At 38.5% G+C, this 22,497-nt stretch overlaps 1 protein-coding gene across 1 annotated transcript in view; it reads right to left on the bottom strand.

Annotated features, from left to right (window-relative positions):
• Window positions 1-22,497, bottom strand: part of Zmym2 (zinc finger MYM-type containing 2) — a 75,686-nt gene that overhangs the window by 39,792 nt on the left and 13,397 nt on the right. Inside the window, 8 exon segments of the mRNA XM_040740479.1 lie at window positions 291-441; window positions 2,020-2,091; window positions 7,152-7,364; window positions 8,121-8,215; window positions 8,218-8,258; window positions 8,260-8,286; window positions 10,301-10,586; window positions 17,696-18,549. Coding sequence (XP_040596413.1) covers window positions 291-441; window positions 2,020-2,091; window positions 7,152-7,364; window positions 8,121-8,215; window positions 8,218-8,258; window positions 8,260-8,286; window positions 10,301-10,586; window positions 17,696-18,539 — 1,729 coding nt within the window. The 5' untranslated portion in view covers window positions 18,540-18,549.

Consider the following 22,497-nt stretch of genomic DNA (forward strand, 5'->3'; position numbering starts at 1 on the left):
TTTAATAAAAAAAATTCTGCCATTAAAAAACTACTAACGTCTCTAAAGTATACATGAACACATGAAAATGTTTTAGATATTTTTGGATATAAATCAGTTTTAGCTAAGAATTTCAGATACAAATAATACATCAATGACTCTTAAAAATTAAAAAGTATGACAAAATCAAAATAATTTTAGACTTACAGCAAAGTTCAGTATGAAAAAAACCAGTTCAACTATATAAAAATATGACTGTTACCTTTAATAAACAATTATGTCATTAAACTTTCCAAATAGCTGAAACTTACTTTGTGATTTTGCATATTTTGTCTTGTGACTGTTCATGCAAGCAGTTGAACAATATGGCTCCATATATCCATTAGGACCTATGCACTGAGTCATATCAAAAAACCTGCACTGTGCTCGGCAACCAGTACATGTTGTCAGTTTTCCATATTTCTAAAATTTGAACATAAAAGATATCTTTAAAAAAAGACACACACATCCAACTACAACTAATTTCATCATAATATTTTTGTGACCAGCAGAAGACAGAGCTCTCTATGGAGTGCAGGCAAGCCTCAAAACTCCTCCCCTTCTCTCCTTAGGCCCACAAGACTTAATCCACATGCAGACACATGCTATACCTGGCTCAAGTGTTTGCTTTCACCTAGATACAAACTAATTGTGCCACCAACTAAACTAGGTTCTAACAAACCAATTATCATCATCTAACTCTCCTTCAAATAACAATGATTTTGTCTATAATTAGTTGGAAATCTAGGAAAGGCATAATACCTTTTCTGTGTGAGTACAATGGTTTTGGCATTATGTTCAAAACTGCATCCATAAGAAACAGGAACAGGACAAGTCCTGTAGCTACTAATCTCACTGCCTGGAGTTGGTTTTGGAGTTTTACTGAGTTGAAGAAACACATGAAGTTCTGGACAACTACAATTTGGATCACAAAATAATGAAGGGAGCTGCACAAAAAAAGAACTACGACTATCTAGCCACAGTATCTCACAAGGAGTCTCTGCTAAGAACTAACGTGTGCACGCGTGAAAAGCAAAGACATGACAAGAGCCGGGCGTTGGTAGCATACGCCTTTAACCCAGCACTCGGGAGGCAGAGGCAGGCGGATCTCTGTGAGTTCGAGAACAGCCTGGTCTACAGAGTGAGTTCCAGGACAGCCTCCAAAACAATACAGAGAAACCCTGTCTCGAAAAATCAAAAAAAAAAAAAAAAAAAAAAAAAAAGACAAGAGATGGCAGTGGTGCAACATGTCTCAATCTCAGCACGTAGGAGGGGAGGCTTTATAATGTGACTCTGTCTCAAAATATGCAGCAGCAACAGCAGCACCAACAACAACAACAAAAAAAACATGCTGCAAAATGGAGTGTGTGGAGAAGAAAATACATACAGCCTCTATGGCTAAGAACAGTAAAAACAAGATGGCAGATGTATCAGATGGGATATTATTAATCTGGGTAAACAAAAGATAGTATCTGAAAAGAATTTCCTAAGAATACAAGTATTTTCTCAAAACCAAAAGACATGTAAAAATTATTGGAATTTAAAAAATCTATCCCTTGGAGAAAATGAAAACACCTATCATCTGGTATAATTTAAGAGAATAAATTTTAATACACAACTATTATGCTAAAATACATTTTTCGAGACCGGGTTTCTCTGCATTACTTTGGATCCTGTTCTAGCACTCACTCTGTAGACCAGGCTGGCCTCGAACTCACAGAAATCCACCTGTCTCTGCCTCCCAAGTGAGTGCTGGGATTAAAGATGTGCCACCACCACCCAACTATAATAACATTTTAATGCTTCAAAACGGATGTGATTTTTCATATACATTTGACACCAAGAACCTACATAGTATGAGAAGATAACTAATCCCAGCAAGCTGTCCACTGAACGAACACCCACCATGGCATGCATAAGCCCACATACATATATACACACACACAAAATAATTTTTTTTTATTTAAATGGGTTTTCAATCTCACCAACATTCTTGCTCACCTCAGGCTGCATTAAGAAAGAGTCCTGCATGTGATCTCGAACTTCCTTCAGGAAGCTTGGATGGCTACCTACCTAAAACATTTTAAAAGATTTTGTAAATACATAAAGAAAAGCTGTTAGACTGAAAAGTAAATGAATAATCTATGAAAGTTGCTTCAATTATTGACTGATATATATTCTCCTAACTTTTTTATTTTTGGCTTTTTCGAGACAGGGTTGCTCTGTATTATTTTTGAGGCTGTTCTGGAACTCTGTAGACCAGGCTGGCCTCGAACTCAGAGATCCACCTGCCTCTGCCTCCCAAGTGCTGGGATCAAAAGTTTGCAACACCACCACCACCACCAAGTTTTTGTTGTTGTTGTTGTTGTTGTTGTTTTTACAGTCCTGGCTGGCCTGGAACTTGATATGTAGGACTAGTCTCAAATTTAGAAAGATCCCTCTCTGCCTCTACCACCTGAGTACTAGGATTCAAGTTGTATACCAAACCTACACTTCTGATGTTATTAATCACACATGTATGAGGCTCAGAGGACAGCCTTAGATATCAGTCCTGACTTTCACCTTATTTAAGACAGGATCTCCTATGTGTCAAACATGCCAGGAAGCTGGCCCGTGGGCTTCCAGGGATGTCATCCTATCTCCCATCCTCTGTAGGAGTACTGGGATTCCAGACAAGATGCTGCTTTGTTGGTTCTAACGAATTCAAATACTGGTTCTCACTCTTGCATAGGTGATATCACCACATCAACCACTGTACTTGAGTCTTGAGATGGACTTGCTATGTTCAGACTTGCTTCACACTGTCTAGCTCAGATTAACCTTCAATTACACAGCTTTCTGAGTAGTTGAGATCACAATCCTGCAGCACCGAGCCACACTTATATCACCTTTGAGAAAAATTACTTGCTCCTCTCAGATAACCTAGCATATTCTAAGATCTTGTTAAAACATACTAACTATAAAACAGGCGGTGGTGGCACACGCCTATAATCCCAGTGCTTGGGAGGAAGAGGCCTCAGTGAGTTTGAGTCCAGCAAGATCTACAAAGAGAGCTCGAAAACAGCTAGGACTGTTATACAGAGAAGCCCTATCTCAAAAAACAAAAGAAAACAAAATCAAAAAAAAAAACTGTAATGAAATCTCAGATCTAATGTAATATTTATGATTAAATTTGTATTATCTGAAAAATGGTTTGTTCTGAGAATCCTTTTAGAGCACTTATGATATTCTCTAATAAAAATGTACATACTTATCCTAAAGAGCTTCCTATGTGTTATGAAAGTCAAAATATGCCAGATATAGAAAGCTACTGAAGAACAACTAAGCATCCCCCAGTATGCACTGCCATGATCTACAGTGTTAAACGAATCAGGATTCCAGAAACTAAGCAACGAGAACACACATTATAACAGTCAATTTCACCATCAGAGGGACAAAGTTTAAGAAAGGGTTACATAACTAATTCCTACACTGCAAGAAGACACTGTCTAGACTAGAACATCTCATGCTGAGTTCCTCAACCTGTCTGATTAAGTCCTGTGATCAATAAAAAGGCCTGCATGGCTTCCTATCTACTTATTTACTTATGAATTAAATATATGAAAATAACAGCTCAAAGAAAAGTATTAAGAAAATTCTCCTTTTACTTAATAATGATAGGGCTGTGGAGCTCAGTTAGAAGGTACATGCTTCCAGATACATAGTATATGCTTAACAAACATTCACAAGGCTTCACTTGAAAAACTAAAACGAGAAAAATCATCACAGGTTTCAGGACATATACAGTAAAAGACCCTATCTCAAAAATGCACATATACAGCCGGGCGTTGGTGACGCACGCCTTTAATCCCAGCACTCGGGAGGCAGAGGCAGGCAGATCTCTGTGAGTTCGAGGCCGGGCTGGACCGATAGCCTCCAAAACAGAGAAACCCTGTCTCGTAAAAACCAAAAAAAAAAAGCACATATACACATACAGATAAACAAAAAAGTGAAAAAATAAAAGAGCCCTAGATTACAAAAATCACAATTTAAGTTAAAAGCAGCCAATACCCATCACCAAAAGAAAAGTTAACACCTGAAAATCAGTAAGGCAGCCAGGCGTTGGTGGCGCACGCCTTTAATCCCAGCACTCGAGAGGCAGAGGCAGGTGGATCTCTGTGAGTTCGAGGCCGGGCTGGACCGATAGCCTCCGAAACAATACAGAGAAATTCTGTCTCGTAAAATCAAAAAAAGAAAGAAAGAAAGAAAGAAAGAAAGAAAGAAAGAAAGAAACAAACAAACAAACAAACAAACAAACAAACAAACAAACTACCTGAAGATGCCTCCCATCAGGCAGAAGACTTAATTTACCGATAAAAGCTGAGCAGACCCTAGATTAGCATCATCAAGAACAAAATCCTGACAACGAACAGAAGAAACACTGATAGAGGAAACACAACTACAACACAACAGCAGCACATAGAGACAAAAACCTACTCTACTCGAGCCCCACCCGCACAAGAAAAGACAAAACAGAGCCTAGACTCCATTTCCTCTACTGTAGTAAGGGGCCTGTCCTAAGGTCCCCGCCCCAGCTACTATTGTGTTAAAGACCAAGTCTTCCACTTTCCCAGACAGTAATAGCATAGCTTAACCACCGACAACCACTCTTATCCCAAATCCTGCAAAGGTGGTCTGACCAATACTGAAATTAAAGCAGCTACACCTCAAAAAATGAAAACACAAAGGAGTTTGGAGGTGTATTACTGAAGGAACATGCCAGCAATGAACCCAAGCAAAGCCCCACAACCATATAAACACCTGGAAGGTGGACAGAGGAGAACCAGCAGTCCAAAGTTATCTTCACCAACAGAAATTTCAGGCTCCACCAAATACAAATGACTAAGGAATGGGGAGAGTTCAGCAACAACAGCAATAGCCACCACAAATGCTGTTTGAGGCATGTACCTTTTACATGAGTCTAGTTGCTGCTGGATGAAACAGGGAAAATGCCTATTATAGTGGCGGTGTTAGTTGAGGAAAATCAACAAGATACACAAACCTTGAGCCAAAATTACAAAATGGCAAAGTGTGAACATGCAATTTAACAAAATCAGAAATGAAAAGGGGGACATAACAAAAGACATTCAGGAAATCCAGAGAATCATCAGGGCATACTTTGAAACCTCGTACTCCACAAAATTTGAAAATTTAAAGGAAATGGACCATTTTCTGGATAAATATTACTAGCCAAAATTAAATCAAGAACAGATAAGCAATTTAAATAGATCGATAACACCTAAGGAAATAGAGACGGTCATCAAAAGTCTCCCAACCAAAAAAAGCCCAGGTCCAGATGGTTGCAGTTCAGAATTCTACCAAAAATTCAAATAACAAATTATACCAATTGTCCTCAAAGTATTCCAACCAATATAAACAGAAGGGTCTTTGCCAAACTCTTTTTACTAGGTTTCAATAACCTTAATACCCAAGCCACCCAAAGACACAACTAAGAAAGAACTTCACACCAATATCCCTCATAAAAAGTGATGCGACAAAACTACTCAAAATAAAATACTGGCAAATCCTATCCAAGAACACATTAGAAAAAATCATCCACCATGATCAAGTAGGTTTCATCCCAGGGATGTAGGGATGGTTCAACATACGAAAATCCATCAATGTAATTCACCATATAAACAAGCTGAGAAACAAAAATCACATGACCATCTCACTAAATGCTGAAAAAGCCTTTGACAAAATTAAACACCCCTTCATGATAAAGGTCTTGGAGAGATCAGGGATAACAGGAACGTACCTAAACATAATGAAAGCAATATACAGCAAAACAACAGCTAACATCAAACTAAATGGAGAGAAACTCAGAGCAAATTTTCTAAAATCAGGAACAAGACAAGGCTGTCCACTCTCTCCATACCTCTTCAATATTGTACTTGAAGTTCTAGCTAGAGAGCAATAAGACAACAAAAAGAGATCAAGGGGATAGAAACTTTCACTATTTGCAGATGATATGATAGTTTACATAAGTGACCCAAAAAAACTCTACCATGGAACTCCTACAGATGATAAATACCTTCAGCAAAGTGGCAGGATGCAAGATCAACTCAAGAAAATCAGTAGCCCTTCTACATACAGACGATAAAAGGGCTGAGAAAAAAAAAAAATCAGAGAAACATCACCCTTTACAATTGCCAAAAACAACATAAAATACCTGGAGGTAACGCTAAACAAACAAATGAAAGACTTGTATCAAAAGAACTTTGAGTCTTTAAAGAAAGAAATTAACGAACACACCAGAAAATGGAAAGATCTCCCATGCTCTTGGATAGGTAGGATCAATGTAGTAAAAATGGCAATTTTGCCAAAAGCAATCTACAAATTCAATGTAACCCCCATCAAAATCCCAGCCCAATTCTTCACAGACATTGAAAAAACAATTCTCAACTTTATATGGAAAAACAAAAACCCAGGATAGCCAAGACAACCCTGCTCAACAAAGCAACATCTGGAGGCATTACCATCCCAGACTTCAAGCTCTATTATAGACCTATAGTCCTGAAAACAGCTTGGTATTAACACAAAAATACACAGGTAGACCAAGGGAATACAATTGAACACCCTGATATTAACACCTGATCTTCGACAAAAAAGCTAAAACTATACAACAGAAAAAGAAAGCATCTTCAACAAATGGTACTGGTAGAACTGGATGCTGGCATATAGAAGAATGCGGATAGATCGCCATGCACAAAACTTAAGTCCAAATGAATCAAAGACCTCAACATAAATAAATCCAGCCACACTGAACTTTTTTTTGTTTTTTGTTTTTTGTTTTTTGAATACAGGGTTTCTCTATGGCTTTGGAGGATGTCCTGGAACTAACTAGTCTTGTAGACCAGGCTGGCCTCGAACTCACAGCCTCCCGAGTGCTGGGATTAAAGGCGTGCGCCACCAACGCCCGGCTCCAACATATATTTCTTAATTCATCTGAGGTAAACTATCTTTATATAAAGAAAATTATGGAATTAAAGGATTCCAAGATAAATATGGCTAAATCCTCTTATATTAGAACTACTACAATGCTTCCAAACCCACCCAAAAGAATACCTCAGGAATTTTAGCACATAAATTACCTGTTTGTATTCACTGACACAACTCTGACAGCAAAATCTTTTCTGCTGACCATCAATCACCAGAACATTATTCCCAGCACCTTTACTGGGCAAATATTCTCCACACTGTTCACAGCAATTCATTATTAGACCATTAGCCATTCTGTATCTATTGAAGCAGTGGTCACTGCACAGCTTATGAGTCATATTTTTAAAACTAACTTCATGGCGAATCTAAGAGAAAAACAAACAGAATTTAAAGAGTGCATCTGTTTTCAAGTAGCTAAAAAGCTGAACCAACAGCAACAAAAATATCATAAGAAGGCTAATTTGAGGAAAAGGAAAAATTAAAATACATTTCCTATGTCTCTGAACTGTTTATATACACAAGAACATATGCACACATGCATGGCACTAAAGAAAATGAATAAATGGCCATAGTGATTATCACTATAAACCTGTAAAGATAGATTAAAAATGACAGAAGAACCACATTTGGATAGCGTTAACATTACATTTCATAAACAGACTTATTATAAATCTTTAGACAACTCCAAAAGAAATGATAAAGTACATCGCACTAGACAAGGAAGAAGAAAAGCCAGTACTACTAGCAATTCAAATGGGATATGCATATACAGGTTACTTAATGTCATAATAATGTTTGTTGATTTTTTAAAATTCTTTCACTTCTATTTGCCTGTGTTTATCTTTCCTGTGTAGTTAGCCTATTTGTATAAACATATTACTAGACCAATAAAAAAGAAAATAATCATAATACTATGACTCTTTTTCCGTGACTGCTCTCTCAACCTGATGAAATAAACATGGTAATTTTTCCTGAATCAGTCTTCTGGAAAACTAGAATACTCTAAAAGTTTATATATCCTCACTTCTAATGGCACATAAACATATAAAAAAGTAGGGGAGAACGGTCAACACCTAAAATGATCTCACATGAGAGCAAGTAAAAAATACAGAAGTACAAACCTCGGTCAGTTTGCCACAGATTGTGCATCTCGATTTATTTAGGGCTCCTTTAGCAGGACTCTGCTTGTCCTCATAGAGAGACAGACAAGATGTACTACAAAATTCTTGGAAGGACTCACTTGAATCCACTTGAGCAACAATTGTTCCTTTCATTGTAGTTATATCCCTGAAAAAAATAAGAGGTACAATTTACAAAGTTCCATTTTAAATGAAACCAAAAATAAAGGTTATAACTGATACTTTTAATTTCCACAGATTGACTCATGGAAATCAAACACCATTTTTAGATTCAGGAGATCACTTTTAGTGCGTTGGTGGCGCATGCCTTTAATCCCAGCACTCAGGAGGGAGAGGCAGGCGGATCTCTGTGAATTTGAGGCCAGCCTGGTCTACAGAGTGAGTTCCAGGACAGCCTCCAAAACAATACAGAGAAACCCTGTCTCGAAAAATGAAAAAAGTAAAAAAATAAAAAAAAATATATGTCTATATGAGCTTATATATATGAACTCTTGGCAATAAACGTTAAAAAGTGAAAAATGTTTGATCCTGTCACTAATAATTTATCTTCAAATGCACTAACAAGGCTTTCAGATATTGGAAACAGTAAAATAAAACTACCATAATTACATGGAATTAAAGACAAATTTAAAATGATAGTGCCTGTTCAATTCTCCTTCCCAACTAATAGGTAAGCATAAGATTCCTAGATTATAGGAATTTAACATCAAGAAAGACTACATGAGTTTTTATTTTTATTTTCTTTTGTGTTTTCGAGAAAGGGTTTCTCTGTGTAACAGCTCTGGCTGTCCTGGAACTCACTCCATAGACCAAGTTGGTCTCAAACTCAGAGATGCACTTGTCTCTCTCTGTCTCAAGTGCTGGGCATGCACCACCACCACCCAGCTTACATGAAATATTTTCTACTTAAATGTACCACTTGCCAGGCAAGAGTTAAAAATGATCAGGAGTTCAAGGATTACAGAAGATCCTGTTTGGACATAAATCTTTAAATAAAATGATGAGTAAATACAATAAAGGGGGCAAGCAGTGTAATCCCAGCACTAGGGAGAAGTACTGGGACTGCCACGAGTTTGAAGTCAGAGTGTCTTATAAAGTTCCAAGAAAGCCGTGACTACATACCAAGACATCTCAAAAAAAAGCAAACAAAAAACCCAAATAATAAATATGACACTACTGACTTTAAAGAAATACTAAGTGTCTAGACTCTCCATTATAGTATTTAGGTGTATTATAAAATAATCTAAACATGGGCTGGAGAGATGGCTGAGTGGTTAAGAACACTGACTGTTCTTCCAGAGGACCTGAATTTAATTTCCAACACTCACATGGCAGCTTCACAGCTGTCTGTGACTCTAGTTCCAGGGAACCCGATAACCATAGCAAAACATCAATGCACATAAAATAAAATTTAAAAATAATCTAAACACTATGGAACAATTGTTTCTGTGCTTAGATTTACTTCAAGAATAAAGCACTAAGTCCTTCCCAGAGGTCTAATACCTAAAAATAACTTCAGACTTAGGCAGCTCCAAGAAGAGTACAGAAAATCCATCTGATCTGACCCTGCAATACATTATATTATCCAGTTTTGTTTGCTATCATTAAGAACAGATATAAAATAGGACAGAAACTGTATTTCTAAGAACAGAAAAAAAAGGTACCAATCATGAAACTATGACAACATTCAAAACAAATACTCAAAAAACACAGATTTGCCAATTGAAAATAACCACAATGCAAAGACAGTGTAAAACGCAGCTTATTTTAATACAGAATGTACCATATATACATTCTGTTTCATAAATATAAATATACAATTGTCTAATATTGAGCTATATTCTTACAATGCATTCTTAATAATGTATTTAGTAGTAGAGAGCCTCTATGAGGTGAGGCTCTAGACTTAATCCCTAACACTGTTTAAAAAAAAAAGTAAAGCAATGTAAATATTCACATTTTTGCAAATTCAAGGGATCCATTGGAGATAACAATCAAAATAATTACAAGGGCCTAAACAAATTAGCCCCAAACCTACCAAATAGGAAGCCCAATCTATAATTTTAAAACATGAATTCATCTCCAAGTCTCTCAGTGAAATTTCTACGAACTTTTATGATCATTGTTCAACCACAAGAAGTTGTGTGAAAGGTTAATCTTACTTTTTACACATAACACAGAGTTTCTTTGGAGCAGGTTTGTGAGAGAAAGAAGAAAGGCAGGTGGTTGAGCAGAAGAGATGAGCTGATCCTTTTCGTTGATAAGCCGTCTGTCCCTTCTGTAGAGGTTTTTTGCAGTTTGCACAAGTGACTTTAACTGGTTTATTGGGCTGTTGTTGGGCGGAAGGCTGGAATATCTGTTTAGGAAGTGAGGCCACTGGTGATAAAGAATCCACTCCTTGTTGTTTCTGATTACGAGGAAATGATGCTGACTGAGAGATCCAAGAATCTTAAAAAGGAGATATAGGGGAAAAAATAATCAAATACGCATTTAAAGACATTGAAACTTATTATCAAAGAAATAGTTTTACTTTTCCAATTTGCCAAAGTTCATAATACTAATTAAAGCCAAATGTGGTGGCTCATGTCTATAATCCCCAACACTTGGGAAACTGAAACAGAAGGATTGCCATGAATTTAAGACCAGCCTGAACTCTAAAGTAAAACCTGTCTCAGATGCTAACGAAGCTTGAAACAGCAATAAGCAGCAATTTTGCAGAGGTAGAGTTAGAGTACCTGTGGGCAGGATTGTTTGCTTTCTAGAAACAATATATTATAGTCGTAAAAAATGGCAAGACAAGGCCAGGCGGTGATGGCGTACACCTTTGAACCCAGCACAAGGAAGGTGGATCTCTGTGAGTTAGAGGCCAGCTTGGTTTACAGAGTGAGTTCCAGGATGGCCAGAACTGTTACACAAAGAAACCCTGTCTTGAAAAAACAAAAACAAAAACAATTTCAAGTGTTCTTATAAGAAAGGAAGTATGCGGTGTGATAGGCTTGATTTAACCATTCCACAATGTATTCATATTTCTTGTCAACATATTCTACATGAAAAAAAAAGCATATTATGTCTGCTTGTCAATTTAAATAAAAAAGAATGAGCCGAGCCGGGCGGTGGTGGCGCACGCCTTTAATCCCAGCACTCGGGAGGCAGAGGCAGGCGGATCTCTGTGAGTTCGAGGCCAGGCTGGACCGACAGCCTCCAGAACAGAGAAACCCTGTCTCGTAAAACCAAAAAAAAAAAAAAAGTCAACACACACACCCATAATCCCAGTACTGAGGAAGCAGAGACAGATCTCCAGGACTCACTGGCCAGCCAGCCTAGCCAATTTAGTGATGTCCAGGCAAATGAGAGACCTTGTCTCAAAAGAATAAGGATAGATAGTGCCTGAGGAACAATACTCTAGATTAATCTCTGACATCCAAAGGAGTGTACACAACAGAGCAGTAAGTAAAAATAAATTTAAAATAATACTTTGCATTCTACCAAGATTGGTGTACTACTGAGAAAAATGTGTTTTACTCTTCTTCCTTAAACAGCACCAAACATTAAATGTGATAATACATGTAACTAAGCAGTGACTAGCATACAGGAAGCTCTAAAAAAAAAATGCCATTTACTATGAGACAGGAAGTATAGAGAAACCCTGTCTTGAAAAACCATTAATCCACTAATTATAAAGATTATATAGATATATAGATATAGATACATTCATACACACACACACACACACACACACACACACACACACACACACACACACACACACACACACACACACACACACACACACACAGGGGGGGAACAGACATATTACCAAAACTTGGGAGAGAATTTACCTATAAAAACATTTAAGAGTAGTTTCTTGGTTCTGATCAGTTCTATCAGCCCAATGGTTTCAAGCAATTATATACCTTTTAGTCATATTTTATATTTCCTAACTATGTTAATACTCTTCAACTTAACATAGAATGGAATATGGCAATGTAGTTTCACTGGCAGAGTGCTTACTCAGCATGCATAAAGCCCAGGCTCAGTCCTCAGCATTACAAAAAAAAAGGCACAGTTATTGATCCCAGCACTTGGAAGGTGGGGACAGAAGAATCAAAAGTTTAAAGTCATGGAGCTGTAGAGATGGCTCACCAGTTAAGAACCCTGCTCTTACAGAATTCCAGACCTACTGGTGACTAGCAACCATCCACACCTCCAGTTCTAGGGATTGCCATATTCTGGTCTTCATGGCATGAGACATGCATGTGGTACACATACAAATATGTAAGGAAAAACTCACACATGTTAAATAAAAATAAAAGAAAAATTCTTTATATAGTGAATTTTGAGGCCAGCTCCGGCTATGTGAAACCCGGGGTGATGGGTGACTTGTATAAGCAATGCCCCTTGCTTGGTTCCTAGCTGTGTAACTGTTTAGGGAAATTATGGGACTTTTAGGATATGCAGTCTCCTGAAGTAAATAAATCACTGGGGCAGGCCTTTAGAGTTCATAGGTTCATCCCACTCCTAGTTCAAACTGTGTATTCCTATTCCTGCCAGCATGCCTATCCCATCATTACAGACATTCTCCCCTCTGGAATTTAAGTCAAAATAAACTCTTTAAGATGATTGTGCTCACAGTTATTTTATCACAGAGCAACAAGATACCGTCTTCAAAATCTAAACTTTAAACTGGTTTGGTAGTGCATGCCTGATAATGCCACCACACAGGAGAGTCTTGGACAGATGGACCCAGTTTAGCAGATTAAAACTAGGCTACAAGGAGATCCCAGCCAGTTTGAAATGACGACATATGAACACCCAGAACAAATTAATTCATAGAACTGTCTCAAATAAATACACACACTGTCCCAAAATACACACACACACATATAAAAAGAGTAAACAGTACATTCTGAAAGGGTTTTCTTGCTATCATCAAGGTAACTGGTCAATTTCAGTAAGTGGGTTAAAATACTATATATATATATATATGGGGTTGAGCACATTGCTAGGTGGGTTAAAGGGCACTTTCCGCTCTTCCAGCTGAACCAAATTCTATTTTCAGCACCCATGTCAAGAAACTCACAACCACATGTAGCACCAGCTCATAGGATCAGAAACTCCTCTGACCTCCTCAGGCACACATCTTTAATCCAAGTTTTAGGAGGCAGAGAGAGGTATAGGCAGATCAAGAGTTCCAAGCTATCCTGCAATGCAGACTGAGATGCCATCTCCAAAACAGCAAAAATTGTTTTGTTTTTAATACAAATACTGACCACTAAGATTTTCAATTTTGTAGGATCATCTTTTGATCACATACTTTATAAACAAGGGCATCTATTCTATACTTACTTGGGGGAAACTAGCTTTAAGATTTTATATGGCTTCATGCCTGTAGAAATAATACATGGCTTTCTTTACACATCAGCTCTACTTCCCCTACTTCCAGGTTTTCACGTTCTCCAGTATTTAAAAATACTTTAGGAATAGGAAGGAATGGTAATCTTTTTTTTTTTTTTTTTTTTGGTTTTATGAGACAGGGTTTCTCTGTATTGTTTTGGAGGCTGTCTGTCCAGCCCGGCCTCGAACTCACAGAGATCCCCATGCCTCTGCCTCCCGAGTGCTGGGATTAAAGGTGTGGGCCACCACTGCCCGGCTGGTAATCATTTATTTAAGTCCTCCGTTTTACATAAACAGATAAAGGGATAACAGTTACATTTTTCCAAATAACACCAGTAGAATAATTGGTATAAACAGCAAGCTTTATATAACACTCTTGAGTCTCAACTCTCTATGTACCTGAGACTGGCAATGAATTACTGATCCCTCCTGTGTTTAGTTTCTCAAATGCTATGAATTAGCATTTGATTAGCACCACAATACCTAGTAAATTTTCTTACTCTAGTCCATTATTCTATTACAAATGAAAATAGCCCCAAAATGCAAAAGCTAATTAGAAACTACATCAGTCTGATTATATTTTGTTTGTTTTTTTAAGATTTGTTTGTTTGTTTGTTATGTACACAGTGTTCTGTCTGTATATATCCCTGCAGACCAGAAGAGGGCACCAGGTCTCATTATAGATGGTTGTGAGCCACCATGTGGTTGCTGGAAATTGAACTCAGGACCTCTAGAAGAGCAACCAGCATTCTTAACCTCTGAGCCATCTCTCCAGCCCCCACGTTTGTTTGTTCATTTGTTTGTTTGTTTATTTGTTTGTTTTTTAACAACTTGAAGAAGTCAGCTCTCATTCTGGGAGTCAGCTCTCCTCTGCCTCCACATGAATTCCCAGGATGGACTGCAAGTGGCTTGGGAGCTTGAGTTAGCTAAATTTTTCTTATGTGCATTTTACATTCCTTTATATAATGTTGGTAGTATACAAATAGCATATCATTTAATGACCCGTCAATATTCCTAAAGAAATAAGTATAACAAGATACATGCACAGAATACTAAGAGTAACTAAATTTAAAAAACTAGAACTAAACTAAGTAGAGACTAAAGAACACATACGCTTGACTTGAACAAACTTTAAGAACTATTGTGGAGGCTGAATGATGGCTCAGCAGTCAAGAGCATTTGGTGCTCTTTTAGGACTAGAGTTGCAGTTCCCAGCACCCATGTCAAGTAGTTCACAACTACTTATAACTTTAGCTCCAAAAGATCTGGTGCCCCCTCTAACCTCTACAGGCACGTGCACACATACATGCATGTAACAGATAGGCACATAAGGCATAAATAAAAATAAATCATTTACACCAGGCAGTGGTAGCGCACATCTTTAATCCCAGCACTTGGGAGGCAGAGGCAGGCAGATCTTGAGTCAAGACCAGCCTGGCCTACAGAGTGAGTTCCAGAACAGCCAGGGCTGTTACACAAAGAAACCCTGACCTGAGGGGGGGGGAATACACTAAATACACTAATATATACTTGGTGGGAGTACTCTGATAAATCTGTCATAAATCAAAAATGCTCAGTATGGAGGTATGGCTTAGTAGAGTCTATATAGCAGATCTCTAACACTGTAAAACCTAAGCATGAAGAAGTGAGATGACTCAGAGGTAAAGGCACTTGTCAACAAGCCCCAAGTCCAACAAGTCAGAAGGAAAGAGCACCTGACTTCTATATGGTTTTGTCTGTGTCCTCGCTAGTTTCGTGTTAACTTGACAAACAAGCTCAAGGTATTTGAGAAAAAGAGACTCTCAAGTGAGAAAATGCCTCCATAAGATCTGCCTATATAGGCAAGTCTTAATTACTGACTGCTATAGGAGGGCTCAAGCCCACTCTATGAGTGGTGTCATCCTTGGACAGGTGATCCTGGGGTACTGTGTGAATGCAGGTTGAGAGTAAGCCAATAACCAACAACATAGCATGGCCTCCGCATCAGCTCCTGCCTCCATGTTCTAGTCTTAAGTTTCTTCCTTACTTCTATTCTTCTATTCATGAAGGCCTGTGATCAGGACATGTAGGCTGAAATAAACCCTTTCTTCCTCTTCTTGCTTTTGGTCTTGGCCTCTAAATGTTTGTGTCCATAGACACTGTGGTGGTTTGATTAAGAATGTCCCAACACAGGTTCATATAGTTGAATACCTGGTCACCAGGAGTTGGCACTATTTGAGAAAGATTAGGAAGATTAGGAGGCAATATTAACAGTAACTAAGACAGCATGTGTGCAAACACACATACATGAGACAGAGTTTTCATTTTTTAAGACTTTTCCTAACATACACCATGGAGAAGAAAATATTTTTTTTAAAAACCCAAGCATGGTGGTAGCAAATGCCTGTAATCCCTACACTCAAAAATTTTAAAAGCAAAAACAATTAGAAGCTCAAGGTCATCCTTAATTATATACTGAACCCAAGTGTGGGCTATATAAAACTCTCGTCTCAAAAAAGAAATAGATCTGGGTAAAGAACTCTCCACAGAAGAATACAGACCCAAGTTTCATCACCTAGAATACACGCACACGCACACGCACACAGGTACAGTTAAATACACCTGTAATCCCAGTACTAGGGAGGCAGACAAGATCCCTAAGGCTTCCTGGCCAACCAGTCTAGTCAAATCCATAGGTTCCAGGTTCACTTAGAAACCCTGCCTCAAAAATAAGAGCGGCTGAAGAACAAGTCCAACAGTGACCACTGGCCTCTAAATGTTTATGTCCATAGACACTGTGGCGGTTTGATTAAGAATGCCCCAACACGCCGGGCGTTGGTGGCGCACGCCTTTAATCCCAGCACTCGGGAGGCAGAGGCAGGCGGATCTCTGTGAGTTCGAGGCCAGCCTGGTCTACAGAGTGAGTTCCAGGACAGCCTCCAAAACAATACAGAGAAACCCTGTCTCGAAAAAAACCAAAAAAAAAAAAAGAATGTCCCAACACAGGTTCATATAGTTGAATACCTGGTCACCAGGAGGTGGCACTATTTGAGAAAGATTAGGAGGATTAGGAGGATTTTGTGTGTTGGCTGGTTTGGAGAGAGTTTTTTGAGATAGTGTCTCCCTGAAGCCTAAGATGCCCTCAAATGTGCTATGTGGTAGGGGACGGCTTTGAATTCTTAATCTTTCTGCCTTCATCTCACAAGTGCTGGAATTACAGGTATGTGCCACTATACCTAGCTAAAGCCAGAGTTATTATAACTTATGTATTTTAATATTTTTCAAAGAGCAAAGCAGCTCAGAGAAAGAGACATCCAACAATCAAGAACCATACCAACTCTCAAAAAGTAATAAATGAAGTGCTTACTGGAAACACTGGGAAAAAAAAGTAAAACCACTAGCAGGGAAGCTGAGGCAGGTAGATCTCTATAAGTTTGAGGTCAGTCTGGTCTACACAGTGAGTTCCAGGACATGATCCAAAACTAAAAAGAGAAGCCTTGTCTTGAAAAAAACCCTGAAATAAATAAATAAATAAGGTAGCTGATCAAAAACAAACACAAGGCCTGTGTGCTGTCACATTCCTTTAATCCCAGTACTTTGGAGACAGAGGCAAGCTGATCTCTGTGAGTACAAGTTCAGCCTGGTTTATTTACATGGCAAGTTCCAGGCCAGTTAAAGCTACACAGTGAGACCCTGGCTCCAAAGAACAAAGATAGTAACAAGCAAACAAACCACAAAGTCGTTGAATATAGTAAATGTGTGCATGCCAATCATTCCTTAAAATAGTTTAAAAATAAGCAATGTATTTGGCTTTCTTCAAAAGTCGGTAAATAAAAAGATACCTCAGTCAATTCTTTAATAAAAATATGCAGAAAAAGAAGAGAACAAGTGCAATTTATTATATAATGTTTTTAAGGATGTTATTAATCTTTTTCTTCCACTTTACATATTCAAACATTAATACATATTAGCAAAAACTAACTAAATGATATATTTATACATTTCTAATCCACTAAACATAAAATCATACTGCTATTAATATTCTACTTCACAAATAACTCATTGTTTTACAACTCATTAAAATTTTGAACTTTAATGTCAACAGAATTAAGACATTTTTTATTACAGTGAAAGGAAGATCTGACAAAATATTAAATTCATGTGCATGGAGTATTACTACTTACCAGGATTATGATGAGGTGCTGACTCTCCATTCTGAAATACATCTCCTGCAACATTCATCCTACCAGGATTAAAAGGTCCTACTCCAGACTTGGTCTGTGAAGTTAAAGATGGGGTGTATGTTTGTACATTAACACCAAAGTTACTTGACTGAAGTCCATTAGAGACATCTCCCAAGTTGGTATTATGCAGTGATGTTACATGAGTAATCATTAAGTTCATATCTCTCCCATCAGTATTTTCTATCTGGCCATCATTCACAGAGCTTACGCCTGTTTCTAAGGTTGTAACATTAGCAATCTGAATTTCAGAGTCTGGTTCTGTGGTAATACCACTATTAACCATTCCTGTGTTTACCTTACTTCTTGAAAAAGAAGAAGAAAAATCCACATCATTTGTTCTGTTTTTAGTTTCAGAAGGTCTCCTTTCAATAAAATTTGAGGCATTCTTCTCTTGCCCTTGATTTGTTTCCATGTCCTCTTCATCATCAATGACAATTGTCTCACTTACACTGCCCTTCTGAGACGCCAACTCTTTCGATAAAGGAAGGATTTTGGGATCATTTCCTTGTAGTTCTTCATTTTTTGAAGATGTAAATGTTATGGTTCTTTGATCAGCAACCAAAGGTGCAGAAGATGGAGGAGGTTGTACAGGTTCAATAAAAACAACATCATCATCATCTTCCATTGATGAATTCTGAAACTTACTAGATCTAGACACTAAAGGATTCGAAGGACCACTAAATGAATTTCCCACGTTTGTGAGACTAGTTGTCATGGCTGTACTTCCTAATAAAACAGGAGTTTGATCAGTCAATTCTAATGTTCCCACTGAACTTGTGTCCATACCAAAGAACCTGTTCAGGAAAATGAAATATAAATGTGAGTATGTAATATTATTTTTTAAAGATGTATTTATTTTCTAAGACTGCTGTAACACATTTCTATGGTCAAGCATTTTATAGTTTACATATCCATATAACTATATGCAGAGAACAAGGAACACAGACAATTCTCAGTAATCATGTGTACAACACTCCAGTACCACCTTCTTTCTGGAGACACATTATTTATTCCATGAAGTTTACCCCCAACATAAGTGGCAACAGAAAATCAAAAACTAACACGATACTATGAAGGTAAGGGGTGAACATCATCAGGTAACTTGCTCTATTCTCACTGTCAACATTTTATTTTTGGAGAAGGAATCTTTCACTAAACCTAGAATTCACTCAATTTTTGCTATTTGGACATTCAGAAACCTTTTATTGTTAACAAATTTTTCATAACCATCCAATTTAAGAAGGTTGGCAAGGTCCTAGAGCCTCCAGAGCAAGTGTAGCACTGCTGGCACCTTGATCTGATCCCAGTGAAATGATTCCAGATTTCTGGCCCCAAAGCTATCAGGATGAATTTCTATTGTTTTCAGCTACCAAGTTTATTGTAGTTTGTTGCAGCAGCCCCAAGAAACCCAAATAATCCATTTTTCTATTCAAGTATCTCCCAAACGACATTTAATCTAGACATGATTGGTATACTATGTTAATGATTAAGAAATTGCAGGCCAAGTATGACACGGGCCTTTAATCCCAAAGCAAAGGCAGGTAGAGTTCCAGACCAACCAGCTTTCACATAGAGCTCCAGATGAGCTAGAACTACACAATCAAACCTTGTCTTTACATATAAAGAAAGGCCAGGCAGTGTACATGACTTTAATTCCAGCACTCAGGAGGCAGATGCAGGGTATCTCTGAGTTTAAGACCAGCCTGATCAACAGAGCAAATTCCAGCACAGTCAGAGCTACACAGAAAAACTCTGTAAACCACCCCCACCCCAAAAAAGAAAGGAACTGTAACTTAGGGATTGGAGAGGTAGCTCAGCAATTTATTGGCTGTTTTTCCAGAGGATCTAGGTTCAATTCCCAGCACCCACATAGTGGTTCACCAATTCCCAGCACCCACATAATGGTTCACAACCATCTGTAACTCCAGTTCCAGGAAATCATATGGTTTCTTTTGGTCTCCATGGACACCAGGCCATATACATGATACAGATACACACATAATGTATGGGGGGGGGAGGTTGAGACAGGACTTCTCTATGTAACAGCCCTGACTGTCCTAGAACTCACTTTGTACACCAGACTGGCCTCCAACTCACTGAGATCCGCCTGCCTCTGCCTCCCCAGTGCTGGGATTAAAGGCGTGTGCCACCACGCCTGGCAATTACATTCATTCATTCATTCTCTCTCTCTCTCTCTCTCTCTCTCTCTCTCTCTCTCTCTCTCTCTCTCTCTCTCTCTCTCTCTCTCTCACTCCCTCAAAAAACTGTAACTCAGAGAAGCTAATCTGTCTAAGTACATAGCATGAACATACAAGCCTCTAAACTCAAGAGTCCGTGGCCTTCCAATGCTCTGCTATATTCGACTATTTCTGTTCATTTGTTGCTGTTTTCAGAAAAGGATCTCACTCTGCAGCCCAATCTTGTCTCAAATTCATAGCAATCCTCCTGTCTCAGCCTCAAGTATTACTAGGTTAGCAGGCTTAAGCCACCACATTCAGCTCCAATTAAAATTCTCTGAATACCTAACATATCTATCTATGCCAAAGAGAGAGTGAAGCTTAAAAAAAATACTAGAACGAAATTCTTGAGCACATGTTTTAAGATCTTAGAGATGAAAAAGAGAGTAGCGGTCCAAGCAGAGTAGGTAAAAATAGAAGCATACACTATAGGTACATCTGCAGACATGACAGAAGATGAAGTGATTTATAAATGGCAATTTTATTTTCAGATGATGCTACCTAAAAAGACAACAGCTACACAGGTATTTTTGGTGTATTGTGTATGCACATTCATAACTATATATATATAGGCATGCATGCAATGTGTGTAGAGGCCAGAAGCCAACATGCATTTATTCCTCAATGGCTCTTAAGGTAGTTTGAATGTAACTGGCCTCCATAAGCTCTTTTTTTTTTTTTTTCGAGACAGGGTTTCTCTGTATTGTTTTGGAGGCTGTCCTGGAACTCACTCTGTAGACCAGGCTGGCCTCGAACTCAGAGATCCGCCTGCCTCTGCCTCCCGAGTGCTGGGATTAAAGGCGTGCGCCACCAATGCCCGGCCCCTCCATAAGCTCTTAAGGAATGGCACTATAAGGAAATGCGGCTTTGTTGAAGTAGGTATGGCCTTGAGAAATTGTGTCACTGCAGAGACCGGCTTTGAGGTCTTATCTATGCTGAAGTCACACCCAGTAACTCAGTTTACTTCTGCTGCCAGTCAATCTAAGTACTGGACTCTCAGCTCCAGCACCATGTCTGCCTGTGTGCCACCATAATAATGGACTAACCCTCTGAGAATGTTGCCATGTTCCAACTGGAGAGATGGCTCAGCTGTTAAAGACTAGGTTCACAACCAAAACATATAAAAGTTGCTATGTCCATAGTGTCTCTTCATAGCAATAGAAACCCTAGGACAGCTCTTTACATTATTATTGCAATTATTTATATGTATCTGTACTGAGTGCATGCCACATGTGTGTAGATGCGCACAGAGGGCAAGAGTTACCGGCAGCTGTAAGCTGCTCAAAGTGGATGCTAGGAGCAAACTCAAGTCCTCTGGAAGAACAAGAAGCACTCTTAACCACTGAGTCATCTAACACTTTCCACCTTAATTTTTAAGACAGCATCTCTTGCTTAAACTGGAGCTCACCAATCTCGCTGACTAGATTGACTGGCTAGCAGTTTCTGCTATGTTTACCTCTCCACTGATGACAGATATGCACCACCACAAACAGCTTCTTATGAGTGCTGGAACTCAGGTCTTGCTTCCATGATTAAGCAGCAAGCATTTTCTCATCTGAGCCATCACCCCAGGTCCTGGTTGTGTAAATCTTAATAGCCTAGCTTAAAACCATAAAGTACAAAGAGCAACGGATAGAGGACATAAATGACAGGGATAGAGAATGTGTTCACTGTTTTTCACATTCTTAATTTTGGATCATATGATTTTCATTTTTTAAGGGGGGGGCTTGGCTTTTATGTTTGAAATAGAGCCTTGCTGTGCCGTCAAGGTACTCAACATGTAACACAAACTAGCTGAATTTGTGCAATCCTCCTGCCTTATCCTCTCAAGTGCTAGGATGGCAGGTGTAAACTATCAATTCTGGTTATAAATTTAAAATGTCTAAAGCAGAAAGAGGTATAAAGATGTAGTCCAGATGATAGACTGTTTGCATAGCATGCACAAAATTCTGAGTTCAAATCCCTAGCATGACATAAGCCAGGGGCAGAAGCACCCATTTGTAATCCCAGAACCTATAAGGAGAAGGCAGAAGACCCTGGAACAAGAACCTTGTATTAAAAAGTAAAACAAGGGCACAGTCGTTGACTTTGGCATTCAAGCCTTAGTCATCAGCTCATGATTAGACTAGGATAAGAACTGCCTAGCAGTGAGCTCTTCTTTTTTGGAACTGAGGTATTCATTTGGAAGTGAGCTGCACAACTGAGAAAGCATTTGCTGATGTTAAAGCCCTTCTTAAAGACTGAGAGATCATGACAGTGCAGCAGAATCTCTGGGAGGATCATAGCTCTCAACAACTGACAAGGGGAAGTAGTATCAAGAAGTTTATGAGCAGCCGGGCGTTGGTGGCACACGCCTTTAATCCCAGCACTCGGGAGCCAGAGGCAGGCAGATCTCTGTGAGTTTGAGGCCAGCCTGGTCTACAGAGTTCCAGGACAGCCTCCAAATCAATACAGAGAAAATCTGCCTCAAAAAACAAAAAACAAAAAACAAAAAAAAAAAAGAAG

Source organism: Mesocricetus auratus, unplaced genomic scaffold (assembly GCF_017639785.1).
Source record: "Mesocricetus auratus isolate SY011 unplaced genomic scaffold, BCM_Maur_2.0 Super-Scaffold_100707, whole genome shotgun sequence".
Lineage (NCBI taxonomy): Eukaryota > Metazoa > Chordata > Mammalia > Rodentia > Cricetidae > Mesocricetus > Mesocricetus auratus.